The sequence below is a fragment of the Bombyx mandarina genome, chromosome 06 (genome assembly GCF_030267445.1).
Source record: "Bombyx mandarina strain Sakado chromosome 06, ASM3026744v2".
Taxonomy (NCBI): domain Eukaryota; kingdom Metazoa; phylum Arthropoda; class Insecta; order Lepidoptera; family Bombycidae; genus Bombyx; species Bombyx mandarina.
The window spans coordinates 3,703,812-3,724,643 of NC_143213.1; the positions used below are offsets into that span (position 1 = coordinate 3,703,812).

General features: G+C 35.5%; 1 protein-coding gene across 27 annotated transcripts in view; it reads right to left on the reverse strand.

The window, feature by feature from the left end:
* The window catches only part of LOC114239888 (uncharacterized), a 471,744-nt gene that overhangs the window by 371,819 nt on the left and 79,093 nt on the right, over positions 1 to 20,832 (reverse strand). The window contains exon 5 of one of the 27 annotated variants that reach the window (XM_089728046.1): positions 3,354 to 3,974. The exons of the other annotated variants lie outside the window; for them this stretch is intronic. Within the exon in view, the coding sequence (XP_089584172.1) occupies positions 3,685 to 3,974 (290 nt within the window). The 3' untranslated portion in view covers positions 3,354 to 3,684. Of the gene's footprint in view, positions 1 to 3,353; positions 3,975 to 20,832 lie in introns of those variants that run through there. 27 annotated transcript variants of the gene reach the window in all.

A 20,832-nucleotide genomic window follows, 5' to 3' on the forward strand; every position in this document is an offset into this window, starting at 1 on the left:
CAATTTAGATACATTTATACATGTTTTATTTAATTTTAATGAGTACAAATTCTACAGCTGTTGACTTATAAAATTAATTTTTACAACTTTCAGTGCTATATTTTTTATTTTTTTATTGCTTAAATGGGTGGGCGAGCTCACAGCCCACCTGGTGTTAAGTGGTTACTGGAGCCCATAGACATCTACGACGTAAATGCGCCACCCACCTTGAGATATAAGTTCTAAGGTCTCAGTATAGTTACAACGGCTGCCGCCCCACCCTTCAAACCGAAATGCTTCATGGCAGAAATAGGCCTACCACCAGTAAAAAAATAAAGTCTCTATATCGCCGACTGAAAACTCAGCTTACCTGGTGTTACCTGGTTATTGGAACCTTATACACCACATATGCAAATGTCACGCCCCATTTCATGAAACGAGGCCGTCTGAATACACGTGTATGAATTCTTGATAGAACAAACAAGTAAGTGTACCTATAGTCGGTGGGTACTAGCTAAATTAACAAGGGCACGTTTCTTTGTCTCTTTCGATTGTGCCTTAATAGTAACTGAATAGTAAATTAAACTAAACACTAAAAATCCGTATGTGACACAATATCACTTGAAATCAATAAAAGGTCGGATCGACTTTTGTTTGACCAAAAATCAGTTTTATATCGATTTGTAGGTTTTTAAGTAAAAAATTTGCTTATCATAGTTGTGATTTAAAATTCGATCGAAACAAAACATTAAAAGAGATATGGGATATAGCGTGCTGGAAAATGAACTTCTAAATGTTTCTATTTCGACTGCTAGAGAACTGCACACAAGCTTTATTTGGATATTTTTTTGTGGACTCGACACCTAATATTATAGATTTTACATTAATTCATCATATAAAAAATAGATTATGTCAAAAATGACCGCACGTACATGTATGACCTACTAACTAAATATAATTTGAAAAGTTCAATACTAAAATAATATTTTTTTTTAAATTGTCCTTCTTCCTCTAATATTCTTTTTTATTTAATACGTTTTTATTAGCTTCAGACGTATGTATGTATGTATGTTTGTAACGGAATCTTTGAAGATGATTTTGATCCCCTTCAAAACGTTAGATAAACTCGAAATTTGGTATATTTATCAAGGACCAATGATAAATAAATATTTAAAAAATATATTGAAAAAATCGAAATTCAACTAAAAAATGACAAATAAATACATAATAGCTTAAAATTTATTTTCTATTTTTTAGTTGGATTTTCTATAAAAGCGTATTTTGTTAGTTTTTTTAAACTATTATTTATTTCAATTACTTAATGATTGTGATCATTATTAAATTGCACGACAGATTGGTCAACTGTTTTGACGAATGCTTTACAATCGCTCCTCCGAGAGCATCGCCAGCGCTTCTTCACTGAACTTCCTGGTCGGAAGTTACTATTGAACCTGTGTTTTCCTATCAAGAGCACAGGTTGTCCGTATCTGGAGAAAGAGAAGGTAACTGAAAAAAAAACAGACAATTCGTTATTCGTAGTATGATGAAAATGTAAAAAATATCTGGAAGTAATTATAAATTATCGTGGCGTAAAGGATAATAAGATCGCCGATGTACTCGTATTGGATGATGCGTCTATTCTGGTATTCAATTACCATCAGCCAGGTATCACCAATTTTTCTATTTCTATTTTAATTCACGAACAACTTCCACGATGAAGGAATAATATCTTTCAATCCCTTTTTAAATTTTAATTTGCGCAAATACTGTTGGCACGGCGTTTTATGAGTCCAATCGGGTAGCCAGCGCTACCCTGCCTGTTTCTGCCCCGAAGAAACTATACGTTCCGTTGGTTTGAAGGGTAGGGCAGCCGTTAAATTATATAATTAAGACTTAGTTCACAGGCATTCAAGTTATGTTGTAAACAGACTTCACTTAATACCAGGTGAGCCGTGACTTCATTCAGTCGACTCTGCTATAAAAAAACTCTAATTTTCCATAAAGGCACAATGCCTTCGGCAGTAAAATAAAACAATTCTTATTATCTGCAAATACACTCCAGGCTGTGTGTTTAGAATTATTTATATAGTAGACTTGTGGAGGGGAAATAAAATTATAGTCGCTGTAACTAAAATCACACAGTCATTCGTCCGAGAATTCAGCCAAGAATCCAAGATTGGAAGGAATAATGAAGGAATGTATCTTTTATTAGATATAGTTAATAATATCTGTTTTCGCATTCTTTTTTTGTTTTTTAGTTTTTTAGTTTTTTCTTTCTTGAGAGATGTAAATTAAGCGATGTAGTTATTTTAAGTGTTTTTGTTTAAGTTTTATGTTTCACTGTGTTTAAATATGTTATTTTTATTATGTTTTGTTTTAAATATAATAGCCTGCTTAACCTAATATGTGTATGGCTCTAATAAAGAAAAAGAAAATAAACTTTATGGGACGTAACAACCCTACAGAACTATCATCTCCTCTTTGACTCATTAATGTAAAATTAGTCTAATAATTTTTTTTTAACAAATAAATAATCTACATATTCGGAACCAATTGATAACTACAACTAACATGTAATTCGAAATAAACTGGATAATAAGTACATCAGATACATCAATCTATTTAATATGTGTTTATTTTAAAAATAACCAAGGCTCCAGACTTCTTAGAAACTTAGTGATTATGAATATTATTGAAATGCACAATGGATCTGTCGACTGTTTTAACGAATGCCTTACAGTCGCTCCTCCGGGAGCATTTCCAGCGCTTCACTGAACTTCCTGATCGAAAGTTACTGTTGAACCTGTGTTCTCCAATAACGAGAACAGGTTGTCCGTACCTGGAGATAGAGAAGGTAGCTGGAAAAAACAATTCATGTTCGTTATTCTTAATATAGGGGAAAATTATGTTAAAAATCAAATTCAATCCTTTTTTTAACAATGCGGAATCCGTTTACGTAAAGTTACTGTGGAACCTGTGTTCTCCAATAACGAGAACAGGTTGTCCGTACCTTGGAGATAGAGAAGGTAGCTGGAAAAAACAATTCATGTTCGTTATTCGTAATAAAGAGGAAAATTATGTTAATGACCAAATTCAATGTTTTTTTTAACAGTGCGGAATCCGTTTACGTATAGCCAGTAGGTGATGTCGAAGTCCGGCACCTCCATAGAAGAAGGAGAAGAGGAATAACAAGCTCTTCTTCTTACAATTCGTCCTAGGAGACTACGCCTTAATAAAACCGCGCGACAACCTTTGCACCGCTTATAAAACCAAAACTTCAGAGAGATATGTTTTAAATTTAAAATTACTCCTCAGAAGTCATCTTTTGCAATTGATATCTCATAAGAAAATGAAAATATTAAATATTTCTACATATTTAATTTAATTTACACAAAAACTGTTTTATCAATGTTGGTATAATGTTTCTATTTGTTTTACATACAAAAGCATTGTGGTTACAGCCCACACAGCCCCTAGCTAGTCTCTCTCACTTCCGAGAACCATAATAAGTGGGTGAATATTTGCAAATGAACATATTAGACAACTTTAAACAATGAAAAAATAATACTTACAAAACTGTTCTTTAGATATTCAAAGCAAAGCTGACACGCTTGCACAAACAAAAAAATGCGTGAGACCAAAAAATAAGCCTTTATATACGTCACAATTTTGTTTTGAAATTATTGTGCAAACGGTAATGAGAAATTAAACAAAAACTTCTTCTGTTCTTTTCTTTTCTAAGATTTTTCTCTGGTACTGTCTTCTGAAATTTTCTCTCCATTTCTTTCTCTGTATGTTTCTAGCTCTAGGGGTCAATTCAGAAGCCCTTAATATTTTCTTTTCCTCTTTTCTTTTTATGTATCTTTTCTTTTCCTTCTCCCTCTCTAAGGCATATAAAGCCGGATCTGCTTTTATTTTTGCATATCTGTTTCGCCGTGCAAGTCGGGCTTTTGCCAATACCTCTTCGTGTGACTGCTTTTTCCGCGGCATTTCATCTAAAATATAAATTGATATCCTGTGGAATAGATCCTATAGGTTTCCTATAAGTGCTAATGTATCTCATTTTATTAAATTACTTTCATGCTAAAAATATGGTAAGGATATATCCCACTGCTAATGATTCTCTAAATATTAAAGAAACGTGGGGTAACATAGGTAACATAACAGGTAACATAACAGGTAGGGTAACATAACGGAGGTCTAATGGTTTTGGAGCACATCATTATTATTATTATCCATTACTATCCCATGGGTCTCTTCTCAACTATTTTAAGAGTTAGGAGGTACTAGGCCGTAATTCGCAATGAGTAGCCCCAGCAGAGTAGAGTAAACTGGCAGCCCAGTGATTACTTCAGACTTACAATTTGTAAGTTAAAGGTTTGAACACCATCCGACGTACGTCTTTTGTGGACATTTTATTGTCACCATTGCTCCAAAACATCGTGAGGTAACCAGCGTATTCTAGAACTAATCATTCAAGGACATGTGACATGCACCAAATAGCATTCACCAGTCTATGTGGATTACGGTTTTGGAGCTAACAACTCATACCTATTTATTGAATAAGTATAGATAGAAACAAAAAAAGCGACGATAGAGATAATAAATATTTAATACACTAGCGGGCACTGACGTCGTGGTGGGGAATCGTCGTGAGGATTACATTTACCATTGGGCACAATTCTATTTCACTGTCAGTATTCGCGAACGGTAAGTAGTACGATGGGTGAGACAATTTTTGAATTGGTATAAAATTAACTGAAACTGTTCTTTATATCATATATTTTATTTCAGTTTATACATTAACTATTATATTTACTATATAATAAGAAAAAATGTTATTCTTCGAAGGTTTCGTTTAATTTTTCTTATCATAATGGTTGAAAATTGGGAAAAGGGACACGAACGGTAATGAGGTTTTGGGAACTATTTTTTTAATAAAATGACTTATAGCTTATAAAACACAATAAATTGATCTGCAATATGTACCCCACTTAATTAACTATTTATATAAAAAAATGATCAAAATCGATTTAGGTTCAATGTGTTATTCACAGCGAGACATTAAAAATGTACGTTTTCAACTATTCACCCAATTATCTATATTCGATACACATAAAAAAATTAGAATTAATCAACAAAGTTTTATAGTGTGGTCTGGTGCTTACATTATTTGTTGGTAATTTGTTAAGTCGTCGTGGCCTAAAGGGTAAAATGTCTGGTGCATTCGTGTCGAGCGATGTGACGGAGTTCGATTCCCGCAGGCGGCTACCAATTTTTCTAATGAAATACGTATTTAACAAATATTCACGATTGACTTCCACGGTGAAGGAATAACATCGTGTAATAAAAACCAAAAGAACCCACAAAATTATAATTTGCATAATTACTGGTGGTAGGGACCTCTTGTGAGTCCGCACGGGTAGGTACCACCGCTCTGACTATTTCTGCCGTGAGGTGTAATGCATTTCGGATTGAAGGGTGAAGCAGTCGTTGTAACTATACTGACACCTTGGAACTCATATCTCAAGGTGGGTGGTGGCAATTACCTTGTAGATGTCTAGTACTGCGCTTGTTTTTATTGCTACTGAATTCTGACCTTGTGCCAGTCAAGCTGTCAAATTTGACTTAACTTTATTTTCGAAGACAAAAGCTGCGGTGAAAATTTACTGCCAAAGTTGATAGCTAGTCGGTTTATTTTTTTTAAAAACTCCATAAGACAGATTTCTCTGTTGATTTTTTTAGTGATTATGTTCATTTCTAAATTGAACTATCTTTCCGTGCACAGTGATGACGGAAGCTTTGCAACCTTTCGTTAGCTTGTTGCAGGTCCATCTGACGCGTGGACCGGTGCATCGATAGTACTTGTTATAACGATACCCCCTGATCTCCAACAACGGATTTCCAAAACGTGATGACGTGAAAATTACTTGATCTAAAATGATTTAAAAAATCGTTAATTTAATTGTAAGCGCCCAATTTTTATTTTCATGTGTACAATAACATGGACTTCACAAAGCATTTGGTCGAATTTCAAGTTTTTTTTTTTTTTTTTGCATTTCTTAATTTAGAAAACAGAATTAAAATGAAATAGGTACTTACTGTAGTACATTGACGCATTAATATATAATTAATAAACAATTGTTCACATTAACAATTTCATAGGTATTCAATATTATGAATTCCGTCCAATTCACTTAAATCTGTGAATTCATTGAATCAAAGATAAAAGTAAAATTCTGTCCATGAAGAATAGCAATAGCACGATTATTTTTAAAAACCATTTGTTGTTGCATTTGTTATTTACTGTTTAGGTACATCATACTTCACGCAAACGCATTTTTTTCCTAGATAACAGACGTCTTTTCTTTGTTAAATCGTTATTATCAAAATATAATAAACGCTCATCAGTTTACAGGTGTTTACTCCTCGTTTGCGGTCAAAAAATAAAAGAAATCTTTGTTGCAAAATAAAATATGAGAGATTTTACTTTACACTTTTATTTAAACATTAATTAAGTACTTGTACCTGATGTTTTTGAACTAATGGTTATGGTCGACATTACATTTGACAATTTCATCATCCATTGTAATGATTGTGGCCCGACAGCCGGTGCAGGCCTTAACGCAGATCCAACGAGCCCTAGGACCTCTGCTGCCACTCCACTTGTTAAATCGATGTCTACCAATCAATATAACCGGTTTTCCGAATCGAGACGTCGAAAATATCGGTTCGTCGTCTTCTATAAAATAAAATCAAAGCGTTACAAGTAATTTTAGTATCGAGATAAGGCTTTCATCCAGGCTTTTAGCAGAATCCAGCGTCCCTGTCAACAGCCGCAAAGCTTTGGCAATAGCTTTATATAATCCGTGAATAGATTGAAGAATGCTTGATACTGAATTTTATACGGAGACTCACTCACAGTCACGATGAGTATAGAAGCAATCGGGCGATGCGGCGACAGAGTGGCCACACTCTCTGACTTGTAAGTACCTAACAGAACTCAACTCTTTTTTCGTTGATTGCCAGTTCCATAAAAACCACAAAGATGAATTCGGAATTTTAATAAAACGTACCAGTCCAATCAAAGTGCAAAATTACATTGTGATAGAGAATTACGGCTTAGATTACCTCTTCGAAAAAATGGAAGGCATAATTATACGTAGTGTCTTCGTTAACATATTATTATGTTTTAGGCCACGAACGCGTCAACTTTGATTCAATCATGAAGTAATTAATTTAAAATGAAATATATTTAATGAAGATTAGATAGTAAGTACTGTTTTATAAGTCTATATAAGACGTGATTAGAGAGACAAGTTCTCCAGAGCGCACTCCCGGTTTGAGCCCTGTAAGCTCACCTACACGTTAGGGCGAAGCTGAAATAGCCTATCAAGGCTATCAGCATAGGTAGGAAAGAAGGAAAAGGTCTCCATGAAGAAGCCAACATGCGTTAAAAGACCCATTAATACCCACCCACAAAGCACTGCGTGTGTGATTTAATATAAAATTAATTACCATTTATTTTAGTATTATCAACCAGCAAAAATTAAATAAAGGCTAGGCTCAAAGTAAAAATCGGGACTAATCGACTTTAATTTTCACGGCTTCGGCCGTGTCTCTAATTTGAATACGAAAGCCCCGTGTTTTCGATTCTAATGGTTATGCTCGTATTTCTTCATCACGATGACACTGTCGAAGGTCGTTACTGTGGCTTTGCAACCTCTGTGGACTTTGACGCAAATCCACCGTTCCTTCAATCCTCTGCTCCCACTCCATTTGTTGTAACGATATGGACCCATCAGCACGACCGGATTACCGCACCGTGAAGTGGTAAGCGTAAACTCTTCACCTAAAATCACAACACGTCGAATTTTATTAAACAAAATTGTGTTACATTGCCATGGTGCGTACCTCTCAACAAAAATATCGCAAATTCCAGGCTAATAGCGCTATGCACAAATAGCTCTGTATTTGCGTTATTCTGCTGCCCTTGTTCGTAACGTGAACGGGCTTTAAGGCTGAGGCTTTAGGTAACTCTACATAAAACAATACAGGCCAATTTAAACAAACAAATTACTCATCAGACTCAAAAAGGTTTCATTCCAAAAATAGATTATGTTCTAATGATAATTATCTTTTATGGCACTAAAAGTGTGTGAACTTTTATGAGGCACTAAAAATTCAGTAATCACACAATTTTTTCTTCAATGATGTTACTTGTATCTTTTAATTAATACATTTCAAAGTTCAAATGTACGTATCGTCCGCTAAAAGTTAATCATAAAGTGACAAAGAAATATAATACATAATTCGGTGGTGCAGTAGTTATGCCACTAAATGTTGGGCCGAGGGTTGTGGGTTCGATTCCCACATCGGGAAACATTCGTTTGATGAGCACGTTTGTACATATATAATATATTTAAACGTATTTCAAGTGGGAATATTCCCATAGTAATGGGAATCCTAAATTGGGGCTAAACGACAGTGTGTGCCTGGTCTCTCGGTTATTATTATTATTATTATATTACTACATATATACTTACCAAATACATTACATACCCAACACATTCCTATATTATAATAATTAAATCAAATACTGGAACTAGTGATACAAAATCATATAACCACATTTTTTATTCAAAGCTTAAAAAAATATAAATTCTCAATCAATCAATGATTGTGTTCAAATTTTGTATAAATGAGTTCATTATTGAAAGTACTCAGAGAAGCACGACACCCTTTATGTTTCATAGAACAACACCAACGCACTTTCAACGATGTTGTGTGACCACTTGTGCATTTATGGTAACGATATCCACCCTTCAGAATGACAGGTTGGCCGAATCGTGATGTCATGAATATCAATTTCTCTGTAAGTAAAAATATATTATTGACCCAAAAATAAAACTACAATTAATAAAAAATGGTCTGCGTGCAACTTGGTGCACGTGACAGAAGTGAAACATCTTTTGCGGTATGTAGTATTGTGGTTTTCTTAATTTTTCATCGTTAAATCAAGACCTTGTAAGAGGGAATGCTGTGTATAAGAGAAACGACATAGCTCGCTTTGACCTGTCCCTCTCTCCACGGTCGAGTGGTTCGCGAGACACTGTGTCTATTTTCTCACTCTCGCTCTTCCTAAATTGTATCTTTTCTCTCTAGCCGTAACGAAACTGTTGCAAGTTAAATGTTACTCTCAACGCACCTAAAGAAGTTTCACGTCAATAATACTAACTAAAATAAACTGAAACGGAGATTGTCTGGAAAATGATGTCCAATAAAATAAATGGTGTTCCTTGTGACTGACGGTGACAGCCTCAGAATGACGGATTTCTCCAATTTCTGTCTTCCTACTCTACTGGTTTTTTTTATATAACTCTAATTATCGGGATTAATTGATTTGTCTCGCTTAATTTTGAATGATGACAGGGACTAAGAATAACATTTAGTAAAAGACAATATTTTTGATTTGATTAGATTTAATACTAGAAGTAAAATTAAATGAGATGCAAAACAAATAAATAACAGCACTTAATTTTCTGACGATCTAACGGATATCAAGCGTAAAGGTTTTTTAAACTTTGCTAGATAGATACCATTTGCTTATAGTTAAATTTCAATAGCAATTTAATACTTTCTTTTCAATTAATACTTCCCTTAAATATTTTAAGCTGTAAAAGCTAATATTGCCATAAAACTGCTTTACTACATACATACATACGTATTTACATATATTTGTACTAATATGTAATTATTTTAAAACCATTATTGCACAATAATGCAATCCTTTTTTTTTTGTTGGAGCCGATTATTGAAATATATGTACGTATTTAATGCATATTACTAAAGATTTATGAGAACTGTACAATATAATATTGATCTCTTCAGAACTATTATTTCACATTAGATAGTAAGTGACCTTATGCCAACATAACTATCAGGTTGCCAACTTATAACGAAAATTTCACAACATAAAAAAGTATTTCACTACTTTTACTTTTTTAATCTAGGTGAGATGTAATCATAATGTAGTTTCAATTATAATTTCATATTACGTACGCGATACGTGCCCACTATGTCCAACCTTTAGTTTATTGAATCGAGAGGAAGCCGAATCATCAATCCACACGCTGAATTAGGCGAAAGGCCTATCCGAAGTCCATGTTTTTTTTTAATTGTTTTATTGCTTAGATGGGTGGACGAGCTCACAGCCCACCTGGTGTGAAGCGGTTACTGGAGCCCATAGACATCTACGACGTAAATGCGCCACCCACCTTGAGATATAAGTTGTAAGGTCTCAAGTATAGTTACAACATTGTATGTGTATAGTTGTAGACATTATTACTACATGAATTCCCGGATACCCAGTCTATGGACAATCACTCACGCGAGAGGCACTTTCACGAGCTTAATAGGTCACTTTTTACACTTTTACAAAAAAAAGCTTCATATACATTTCCATTCGGATTGTATTCACAATCTCTAGACATACCTTTTTATGTTTCTATAACAATAATTAGTGTGTATGGTAGTTCCTTATCTTAATAATAACATTATCGAAGGTCGAAACGGTAGCCCTGCAGCCGTACTGGTTTTTTATGCAGGTCCAGCGCACTTGAGGCCCCTTGCTGCCACTCCATTTGTTGTATCTATAACGTCCATATATCAGTACCGGATTCCCGAAACGCGTTGTTTCAAATTTTACTAGAAATAATAAACTGTAATTATTATCATTGTGTTATTTCATATGTTTTACGTAGCACGGCATTAAACAGATGGTGAAACAAAATTTGAAATAACGTGATACACTCAAACAATGCGAACTTTTTATTATACATATTCGATATCATAGTTTTTTTTATCGCTTAGATGGGTGGACGAGCTCAAAGCCCACCTGGTGTTAAGTGGTTACTGGAGCCCATAGACATCTACAACGTAAATGCGCCACCCACCTTGAGATAAAAGTTCCAAGGTCTCAAGTATAATTACAACGGTTGCCCCACCCTTCAAACCGAAACGCATTACTGCTTCACGGCAGAAATAGGCAGGGTGGTGGTACCTACCCGTGCGGACTCTCAAGAGGTCCTACCACCAGTAAAACATTTGGGAATGAATATTATCATTACCTTTTAAAGTGTCGATCAGGAATAATCTAGGTCGAATACGCCTAATTAGGTTAAAGTTAAAAATCGGGTTCGAGAATAATAACGTTTCTTAAACTCTTGAAAATGCTCGGAAATACATAAAAATAACATTTTTGTTTCCCTTTGTGGACCTCGTCGGACGGATTCCTTTTGTTTGTTTTAAGTTTATTTTATACAATAGTTTAGGTCTTTTATTTATCGATTGAGGCACAACGAAGTCTGCCGGGTCAGCTAGTCAATAAAAAACAAAATGTGTGCAATTCACACGTGGTAGAAGTGAAACCTTCCAAAATTAAAATACAATTATCCTAAACTTCTTAAGTATATGTAAAATTTTGTCATTAGTAAATAATTGTAAGGTAGCGCCCTCTGTGAATTGATATTTTAATTTCACGTATAATCCTAAATTAAAATTCACTACAAGAGCTTTCATACACACGTTAGTATTAAAAAATCTCACAGATGGCGCTGTATTAAATAGTATGTATATTTCTGTCTCATTCTTTGCTGGCTTCATCCTACACATTTTTGTATTTGTGTCTCTTACCTGTCGTTTTTTCCGTTGCATCCGGTTTGAAATCACAACGATTCTAAAGAAGGTTTCACTTCAATAAAATTTAATATTTCCAAAAAGAAGCGAGGGCGGGTCGCTAGTTAAAAATAAAATTTATTCTCACATGTAGTTCATTAAAACAAGATAAAAAAAAACTATTTATTTAGGAGCACTTCCATTTTCGTTGTCGTTACCTTATTGAAAACTTAAATTACAATATCACAATGTAAACACTGAATGTACCTATCACAATAAATTAAATCTACATTTAAACTTAATCATGTCATGTTCGAATCGGATTACGTGAAAATGTTCTATATGGTTTTTCATTTACAGTAAAAGCTCCTTATTCTTGTTTTCATTATTCGCGGATTAAAAAAAGCGATGCATTTCCTATGTTCGCGGCTAATGATTTCTTTATTCGTGGATCATATCGATAGATCGATACATCGGGACATACACATTGATAAAAATGATTCCAATATGTATGAATTCTATGGAATATCTTTTGTAAGCGCGCTTTTCCATTTTCATAGTTTCTGTATTCGCGGCATATTTATACCCCGCGAATAAAGAGCTTTAACGGTAAATTCAAATTCGACCACAGATTTTTAATAACTTAGACTATACTTAATAACTTTCGGGAAACTTTCAATTTAGATTTAGTTGCACAGTGCCAAATCCGCGAAATTAGGATAAGCTTTAGAATATACATAAGCAAGCTATATATATACTCTAAGGGATAAGCACAAAGGGGAACGTTGTAGCTTCGGCGCATTATTTATTACACACAATTGAAGATATTGGGAGGTTATAATGGGTAGACAAACTATTGATGAATTACCTAACTAATACTTAGGCCATTTCTCCAAACGTAAAATACCTCATACTATCATAATATGATAGTGATTTTTTTATCAAATCACTAAAATTGTATACATTTACTTATTCTTTCACATACCTACTGTGACAATTCCATTTTTGTCCGCCTGTAATATATGTATTTTTACATCAGGGTACCAGAAGAAACTCATAATTCATCAGATGTTAAGAACAGTCTATAGACACCAAAACGAGTGTATGTGAGTGAATTATGACACATCGAACCGGAATAAATGATCGCTTCGCAGTAAAAATAGATAGAACGATGATACGAACCAGAGGGTTCACATCGCGCTATTTCACCAGTATTATGAATCTTATGATAGTGTTTGAGGGAATAGTGAAGTAAAGAAAGTAAGTGTATCCAAAACATGGACGTATTCTGGAAGTTACTTAAATAAAACCACAAAATAATTTTCAACTCTAAGAGTACCTCTATCTACCATGTACGATCCACAGAATATAGTCTCAATGATTATGTTCATGCATCACCTTGATGATAACATCCTCGATCATGATGACAGTGACCTTGCATCTATGTTTGGCCCTCACACAGTTCCACCTGGACTTAGGACCTTTACTTGAGCTATGCTTGTTGAAGCGATATCCGTTTACGTACAATGCTTTGCCTCCTGTCGCTGTATCAACGAAGTACGGCTCTGAAAATTGTAACATGTAAAAAGAACCGTGAGAACCATGGATGCATTGACAATGCAAAACTGTAAAGAAATATCTGAACCTTCGGCAGTATGAAGTGATCATTCATTTCAATATATTTATATTTGAAAAGAAGGCTTATAGACAAAATAGATTTTTATAATATTCATTTTCACAAACCATACGATTTTTAAATACCCTTTAACGTTGACCTAAATTCCAATCTACAATGAATATCCACATAAAACTTTCCTTCTTACAGGGATTGTTTAGCAAGAGCAGTGATTTGCAGAATCTACCACCGGTCAATCGCGACCTACTGAAAAGATCGGGAGGTCCGGAAATTCAGTGGGCTAGAAGTGTTTACCAGAATCCGTAGACTTCGCAGCGTCATCTGGGTTGTGATCTGTGTCAACTACTATTCTTTAACATTAAAAAAAATACAGTGTGAATGCCCTCCTGGAACATACATACATATGAATATTACCGCAAATATCGCAATTTTTTTATAATTGTTCATACATGAAGCCGCTTCATCATTGAGTTGTGATAGTATTTTTTTAAATATTTTATTCAATATAGTGCTGTGATGTGTTATGCAAACCTTGAACAGTAATTTTGAGATTTGAGTTAGTTGGCTTAACGCCAAGGCAAGTCGTTTGAAGAATTAATCAACAGTAGATCTTGAGAATATTTTTTTGTGATTCTTCTTGTGGTATGCATGTATGTGGTCCCTTGTGGGTATAACGGGATTAATTGAATGATAATTTGTAATCTTTTACTGCGAGTTTTTAATTTCTACTTCATTTTAAACTAAATGATGAAAATAAAAAAATTAATACTTTAGAGATCTTTTATTCTACACTATCATTTGTCAAAGATCATTCTGTCTACAGCGAACACTCCATAGACATACGTACATTCTACGATTTCATTTTTATTTTATTTTGGTATACATAATGTACAAGTTTAGTAAGCTACTTTTTAAACAATTCAATGCAATATCATGACGATTTCAGATTACGTATATTTTTAAATGCAGCAATAAATATAATCAATTGCACAATTAATTTACGAAAAATTCGGAACTTAAACCTACAAATCATTAAAAATTCTAAAACAAACTACACTACACAATACACGACTACACAATACCTACATATCGAATGCTATAATTATTTAATAAAAAAACTTTACAACACAATGTACAATAGAATGCAAAGTGCAAGTAAACCGTATCAACCTATAATTGAGGGTATAGAATTCAATTAAAATAAAATTTTACCAAAAGTTTTCGTAACACATCAAAATGATATTCTTTATTGCCCTTGTAGGCAGACGAGCATACGGCCCACCTGATGAGTGGTTACCGTGGCTTATGGCCGTCAGTAATGTCAGTATTCTCTGCTAGCCTCGTTTCAATAGTGACATGTCATAGCGCTCGAGAAACACCGCGGAGGGGAGTTCATTCCAAAGCCGGATGGTACGTGACAGTGAAGATTCCTTGAAAGGTGCTGTGGATAAACGCAGTAGTTCTAGGTAGGTAGTACGGATGAACTGAATCATCTCAAACAATTCCTCAGTCCAATCACTCCTCATGGAACACATATTTCAAAGCCCAAGAAAATCAAAGCTACTCTATACAACCAAAGATTCCAAACGATTCTTGAGATTAGAATTGCGGTAACCTTCAAATGGTTATCGTTACTATACCTGTTGCCCGATTATGTGAACAAATACTTGCATTAGCTAAATGTTAAACTTTCAATGATCCTAATTTAGATTTTGTTCTGTTAAGTGCTCGCCACGCTAAGCTAAGGCTTGACGTACGAAAACGAACAAGTCAACTCAGACTTTATTTATTTATTGCTTAGATGGGTGGACGAGCTCACAGCCCACCTGGTGTTAAGTGATTACTGGAGCCCATAGACATCTACAATATAAATGCGCCACCCACCTTGAGATATAAGTTCTAAGGTCTCAGTATAGTTACAACGGCTGCCCCACCCTTCAAACCGAAACGCATTACTGCTTCACGGCAGAAATAGGCGGGTTGGTGGTACCTACCCGTGCGGACTCACAAGAGGTCCTACCACTAGTAAAAAAACTACGAATGAAAATGTTTTCCTTGGGGATGGAACGACCCGACTGAATCGAACCAGAGCTCCGTGGTGCTGAAGCCAGAGTCACTAACCACTAGAGTTTTCAATTATATGTTGTATTCTTCCAAGTCCTAATTTGATATCCTATATTGCAACTATTTTCTATACGAATTTAAGATCTTTATGGAAGTGAACGAAAACTAATTAAGCATAATTACTTTACGGTATCACTGTTGAAGAAAATGGTGCCGATCCGTGCGATTTCACAATAAGTGATTGTGTGCATGTAAAACGTAGTTGACGCTTCCATCAGAAAAGAGTACGATAGTCATTTTGCAACCCTTTTTACTTTTCGAACAGTACCATCTAGTGTTGTTGTTGAGGCAACGGCTAGCTTTGTGTTTGTAGAAACGGTGGCCATTCCAGACGAGAGCTTCGCCACCAGACGGCAGATTTACGAAATAATAACCTAAAATAACACATTTAACAAATTAGTAATAGCACAGAAAAATAAAAATGATTAGTCTAAAAAAATATGGTAGACATCATATCTTTAAAACTTATATGATTATATTGGAAGTCCTCATTGCAAATAATGGCACTGAAAAATATTAAATTAAAAACAAAACTACTATTATTAAGATAGACATATATTATCAATGATGGTGAGATTGGCAACTGATCCTGAACTACGAGTAAAAAGACCCGAATATTAAATCACTGTTTGCAACGCATTATAATATCACAAGGACAACCTAAAGATTAAGTATTGTTTACTAGCGAACCCGGCGAACTTTGTTCCGCCTTAGAGGCAATAAATGAGCAGACTTTTGATCAAGGTCAATTTTTTATTTGGATAATTAACGTAAATTAAAAAAGCAAGTATTTTAATGATTCTTTATTGGCCATGTATTTTAGTTATTATTATTATATTTTCTTGTTCTTCTTCAGTCCTTTCACTCGCAAAGTTTCCAATCCTAGTTGCATTACGGTTTCGTCGGGAAAGATTTGATCGTGTTGGTCCCGACATGGCTTTCTTAATGATTACCTATCTCGGCACAATAAGCTAACCGAAACTCGAAATAAACACATCAACCGGTCAACTTCTAAATTCTACTATAATTAACCATAAACTACATTACGTTTAGCTGTCAGTTGCGTTTTGTTATTCCATATCTGTTGCGTTTTGTTATACCACATTTTATGTCACATCCTACAGAAACGTGATAAAAATCCTATGTCCTATATATATATCCTATGTCCTTCTCCTGATCCTAAGCTACCTCCCCACTAATTGTCAGCCAAATCAGTTCAGCCGTTCTTGAGTTATAAATAGTGTAACTAACACGACTTTCTTTTATATATATACCTATAGATATTTAACATCACTTCATCTTTCTCACAAATAGTTATATATCGTGATTTATATCGCCGTCGTCTATCTTTTCTTGATATTCCGTCGACTCCCGTATGTTCGCATAACACAGATGCTAGTCTTCAACGTTAACTGCAAATATTTCGAATAACACCGGTTTGATTGTTTGATCAGTTATAACAATAACAATCGCCTTCAATATTTCATACCACTTCTCTCGCAATATTGAATACACTGGCTAGTCGTGCCTAAGTTTTGTTTCGTTTTGTGACTATGCTCGTTATTCACCTTGACTATTTCATCTTCCAGCGTGATGACGCAAGCCTTGCAGTTAACTAAGGTTCGGCGAGTGCATCTCCAGTAAGTTTTTCCGGAATTCTGGTCCTTCCGATGTAAATAAAATTTAAATCCGTTTATGTGCAGATTCCTTTTACCCGAACGGGATGTTGTAAAGAAAGCTACAAAAGACAATCTGACCTTAATCTTTACCGAACTGTGAATACGCCCTGTTAAACATTTTACAAGTCAAATCATAGCCATGGATCGAATTCCGTGGATAAACGGAAATCTAGCTAATCGCTTTACGCAAATAATAAAACTTTAACTTGTTTTTTTTTATGATTGAAAGATTACTGGTGGCCCGAAGGCCTTTCTAGTTTCACCAGGACAGGTGGGCGAGCAAAGGCTCAGCCAGGAGGGGCGGGATTTGCTAACAACTGCCCGAGCGCCTCCGAAGGAGACCTATCGACTCAAGAGCAATTGCTTCGCGAATGAATCTACTACCGGATCGGAATCGCGACCCGCTGAGAAGATCCGGCGAGAAACTCAGCGGGCTTGATGCATGGATTAGGTTGCACGTCGACCTCTTTGTCGAGTTCGACGAGTACGGTTACCGGGGTCCCTAAGCTTTTTTTTGTTTTATTGCTTAGCTGTGTTGACGAGCTCACAGCCCACCTGATGTTAAGTGGTTACTGGAGCCCATAGACATCTACAACGTAAATGCGCCACACACCTTGAGATATAGTTCTAAGGTCTCAGTATAGTCACAACGGCTGCCCCACCCTTCAAACCGAAACGCATTACTGCTTCACGGCAGAAATAGGCGGGGCGGTGGTACCTGTGGCGGGTAGCCATCATACAACGCAAGATAATTGACAGATGCCTGAATCTCGCTTACGACATTTTCAAGATAAAGCGCATATATACAAGTTCCGAACAACAACATTCGGACCGTCGGTCTACTGAGCAATATCACCCGCTCGGTGGAAGATCTTCCCTTTGTCGTATAAGCCTTCCCAAAGTACCTACCCGTGCGGACTCACAAGAGGTCCTACCACCAGTAATTACGCAAATTATAATTTTGCGGGTTTCATTTTTATTACACGATGTTATTCCTTCACCGTGGAAGTCAATCGTGAACATTTGTTGAGTACCTACCCGCGCGGACTCTCAAGAGATCCTACCACCAGTAAAACATTAGGGAATTAACATTATCATTCCCTTTTAAAGTGTCGATCAGGAATAATCTTCGTCGAATTTTTTTTATTGGTTATCCATATAACCAATAAAAAAAACCACCCATGTGGACGAGCTCACAGCCCACCTGGTGTTAAGTGGTTACTGGAGCCCATAGACATCCACAACGTAAATGCGCCACCCACCTTGAGATACAAGTTCTAAGGTCTCAAGTATAGTTACAACGGCTGCCCACCCTTCAAACCGAAACGCATTACTACTTCACGGCAGAAATAGGCAGGGTGGTGGTACCCACCCGCGCGGACTCAAGAGGTCCTACCACCAGTAATGACGCAAATTATAATTTTGCGGGTTTCATTTTTATTACACGATGTTATGCCTTCACCGTGGAAGTCAATCGTGAACATTTGCTGAGTACGTATTTCATTAGAAAAATTGGTACCCGCCTGCGGGACTCGAACACCGGTGCATCGCTTCAACACGAATGCACCGGACGTCTTATCCGTTAGGCCACGACGACTACGCCTAATTAGGTTAAAGGCAAAAATCGGGTTCGAGAATAATAACGTTGCTTAAACAAATTGTAGGAAAACCAGTCCCGAATTCGAAATACGCACTAAGAACATTTAACATTTTATCATTTGGTGTGTTTTACGATGATATCAGAAATCAAATGCACAACACCGATACGAAGTATTTGTTTTCAGAAGCATTCAAACTCAATTTAAAATAAAATTTGTTCTCACAATACATGTAGTTCATTAAAACAAGATAAAAAAAAAACTATTTATTTAGGAGCACTTCCATTTTCGTTGTCGTTACATCACTGAAAACTTAAATTACAATATCACAATGTAAACACTGAATGTACCTATCACAATAAATTAAATCTACATTTAAACTTAATCATGTCATGTTCGAGTCGGATTACGTGAAAATGTTCTATGTGGTTTTTCATTTACAGTAAAGCTCCTTATTCTTGTTTTCATTATTCGCGGATTAAAAAAAGCGATGCATTTCCTATGTTCGCGGCTAATGATTTCTTTATTCGTGGATCATATCGATAGATCGATACATCGGGACATACACATTGATAAAAATGATTCCAATATGTATGAATTCTATGGAATATCTTTTGTAAGCGCGCTTTTCCATTTTCATAGTTTCTGTATTCGCGGCATATTTATACCCCGCGAATAAAGAGCTTTAACGGTAAATTCAAATTCGACCACAGATTTTTAATAACTTAGACTATACTTAATAACTTTCGGGAAACTTTCAATTTAGATTTAGTTGCACAGTGCCAAATCCGCGAAATTAGGATAAGCTTTAGAATATACATAAGCAAGCTATATATATACTCTAAGGGATAAGCACAAAGGGGAACGTTGTAGCTTCGGCGCATTATTTATTACACACAATTGAAGATATTGGGAGGTTATAATGGGTAGACAAACTATTGATGAATTACCTAACTAATACTTAGGCCATTTCTCCAAACGTAAAATACCTCATACTATCATAATATGATAGTGATTTTTTTATCAAATCACTAAAATTGTACACATTTACTTATTCTTTCACATACCTACTGTGACAATTCCATTTTTGTCCGCCTGTAATATATGTATTTTTACATCAGGGTACCAGAAGAAACTCATAATTCATTTGATGTATACTGTTCTTAAACAGTCTATAGACACCAAAACGAGTATATGTGAGTGAATTATGACACATCGAACCGGAATAAATGATCGCTTCGCAGTAAAAATAGATAGTACGATGATACGAACCAGAGAGGGTTCACATCGCGCTATTTCACCAGTATTATGAATCTTATGATAGTGTTTGAGGGAATAGTGAAGTAAATAAAGTAAGTGTATCCAAAACATGGACGTGTTCTGGAAGTTACTTAAATGAAACCACAAAATAATTTTCAACTCTAAGAGTACCTATCTACCATGTACGATCCACAGAATATAGTCTCAATGATTATGTTCATGCATCACCTTGATGATAACATTCTCGATCATGATGACGGTGGCCTTGCATCCATATTTGGCCCTCACACAATTCCACCTGGACTTAGGATCTTTACTTGAGCTGTGCTTGTTGAAGCGATATCGGTTTACGTACAATGCTTTGCCTCCTGTCGCTATATCAACGAAGTACGGCTCTGAAAATTGTAACATGTAAAAAGAACAGTGAGAACCATGGATGCATTGACAATGCGAAACTGTAAAAAAATATCTGAACCTTCGGCAGTATGAAGTGATCATTCGTTTCAATATATTTATATTTGAAAAGAAGGCTTACAGACAAGATACATTTTTATAATATTCATTTTCACAAACCACACGATTTTTAAATACCCTTTAACGTTGACCTAAATTCCCATCTATAATGAATATCCACATAAAACTTTCCTTCTTACAGGGATTGTTAGCAAGAGCAGTACTTTGCAGAATCTACCACCGGATCGGAATCGCGACCTACTGAAAAGATCCTGCGAGAAACTCAGCGGGCTAGAAGTGTTTACCAGAATCCGTAGACCCCGCAGCGTGATTTGTGTCAACTGCTATTCTTTACCGGTCACCGTCCTCGTCGAACCCGTCGCTTGCGACAAAGGGCTCGACGAGCGAATTAACCCATAGACACAGC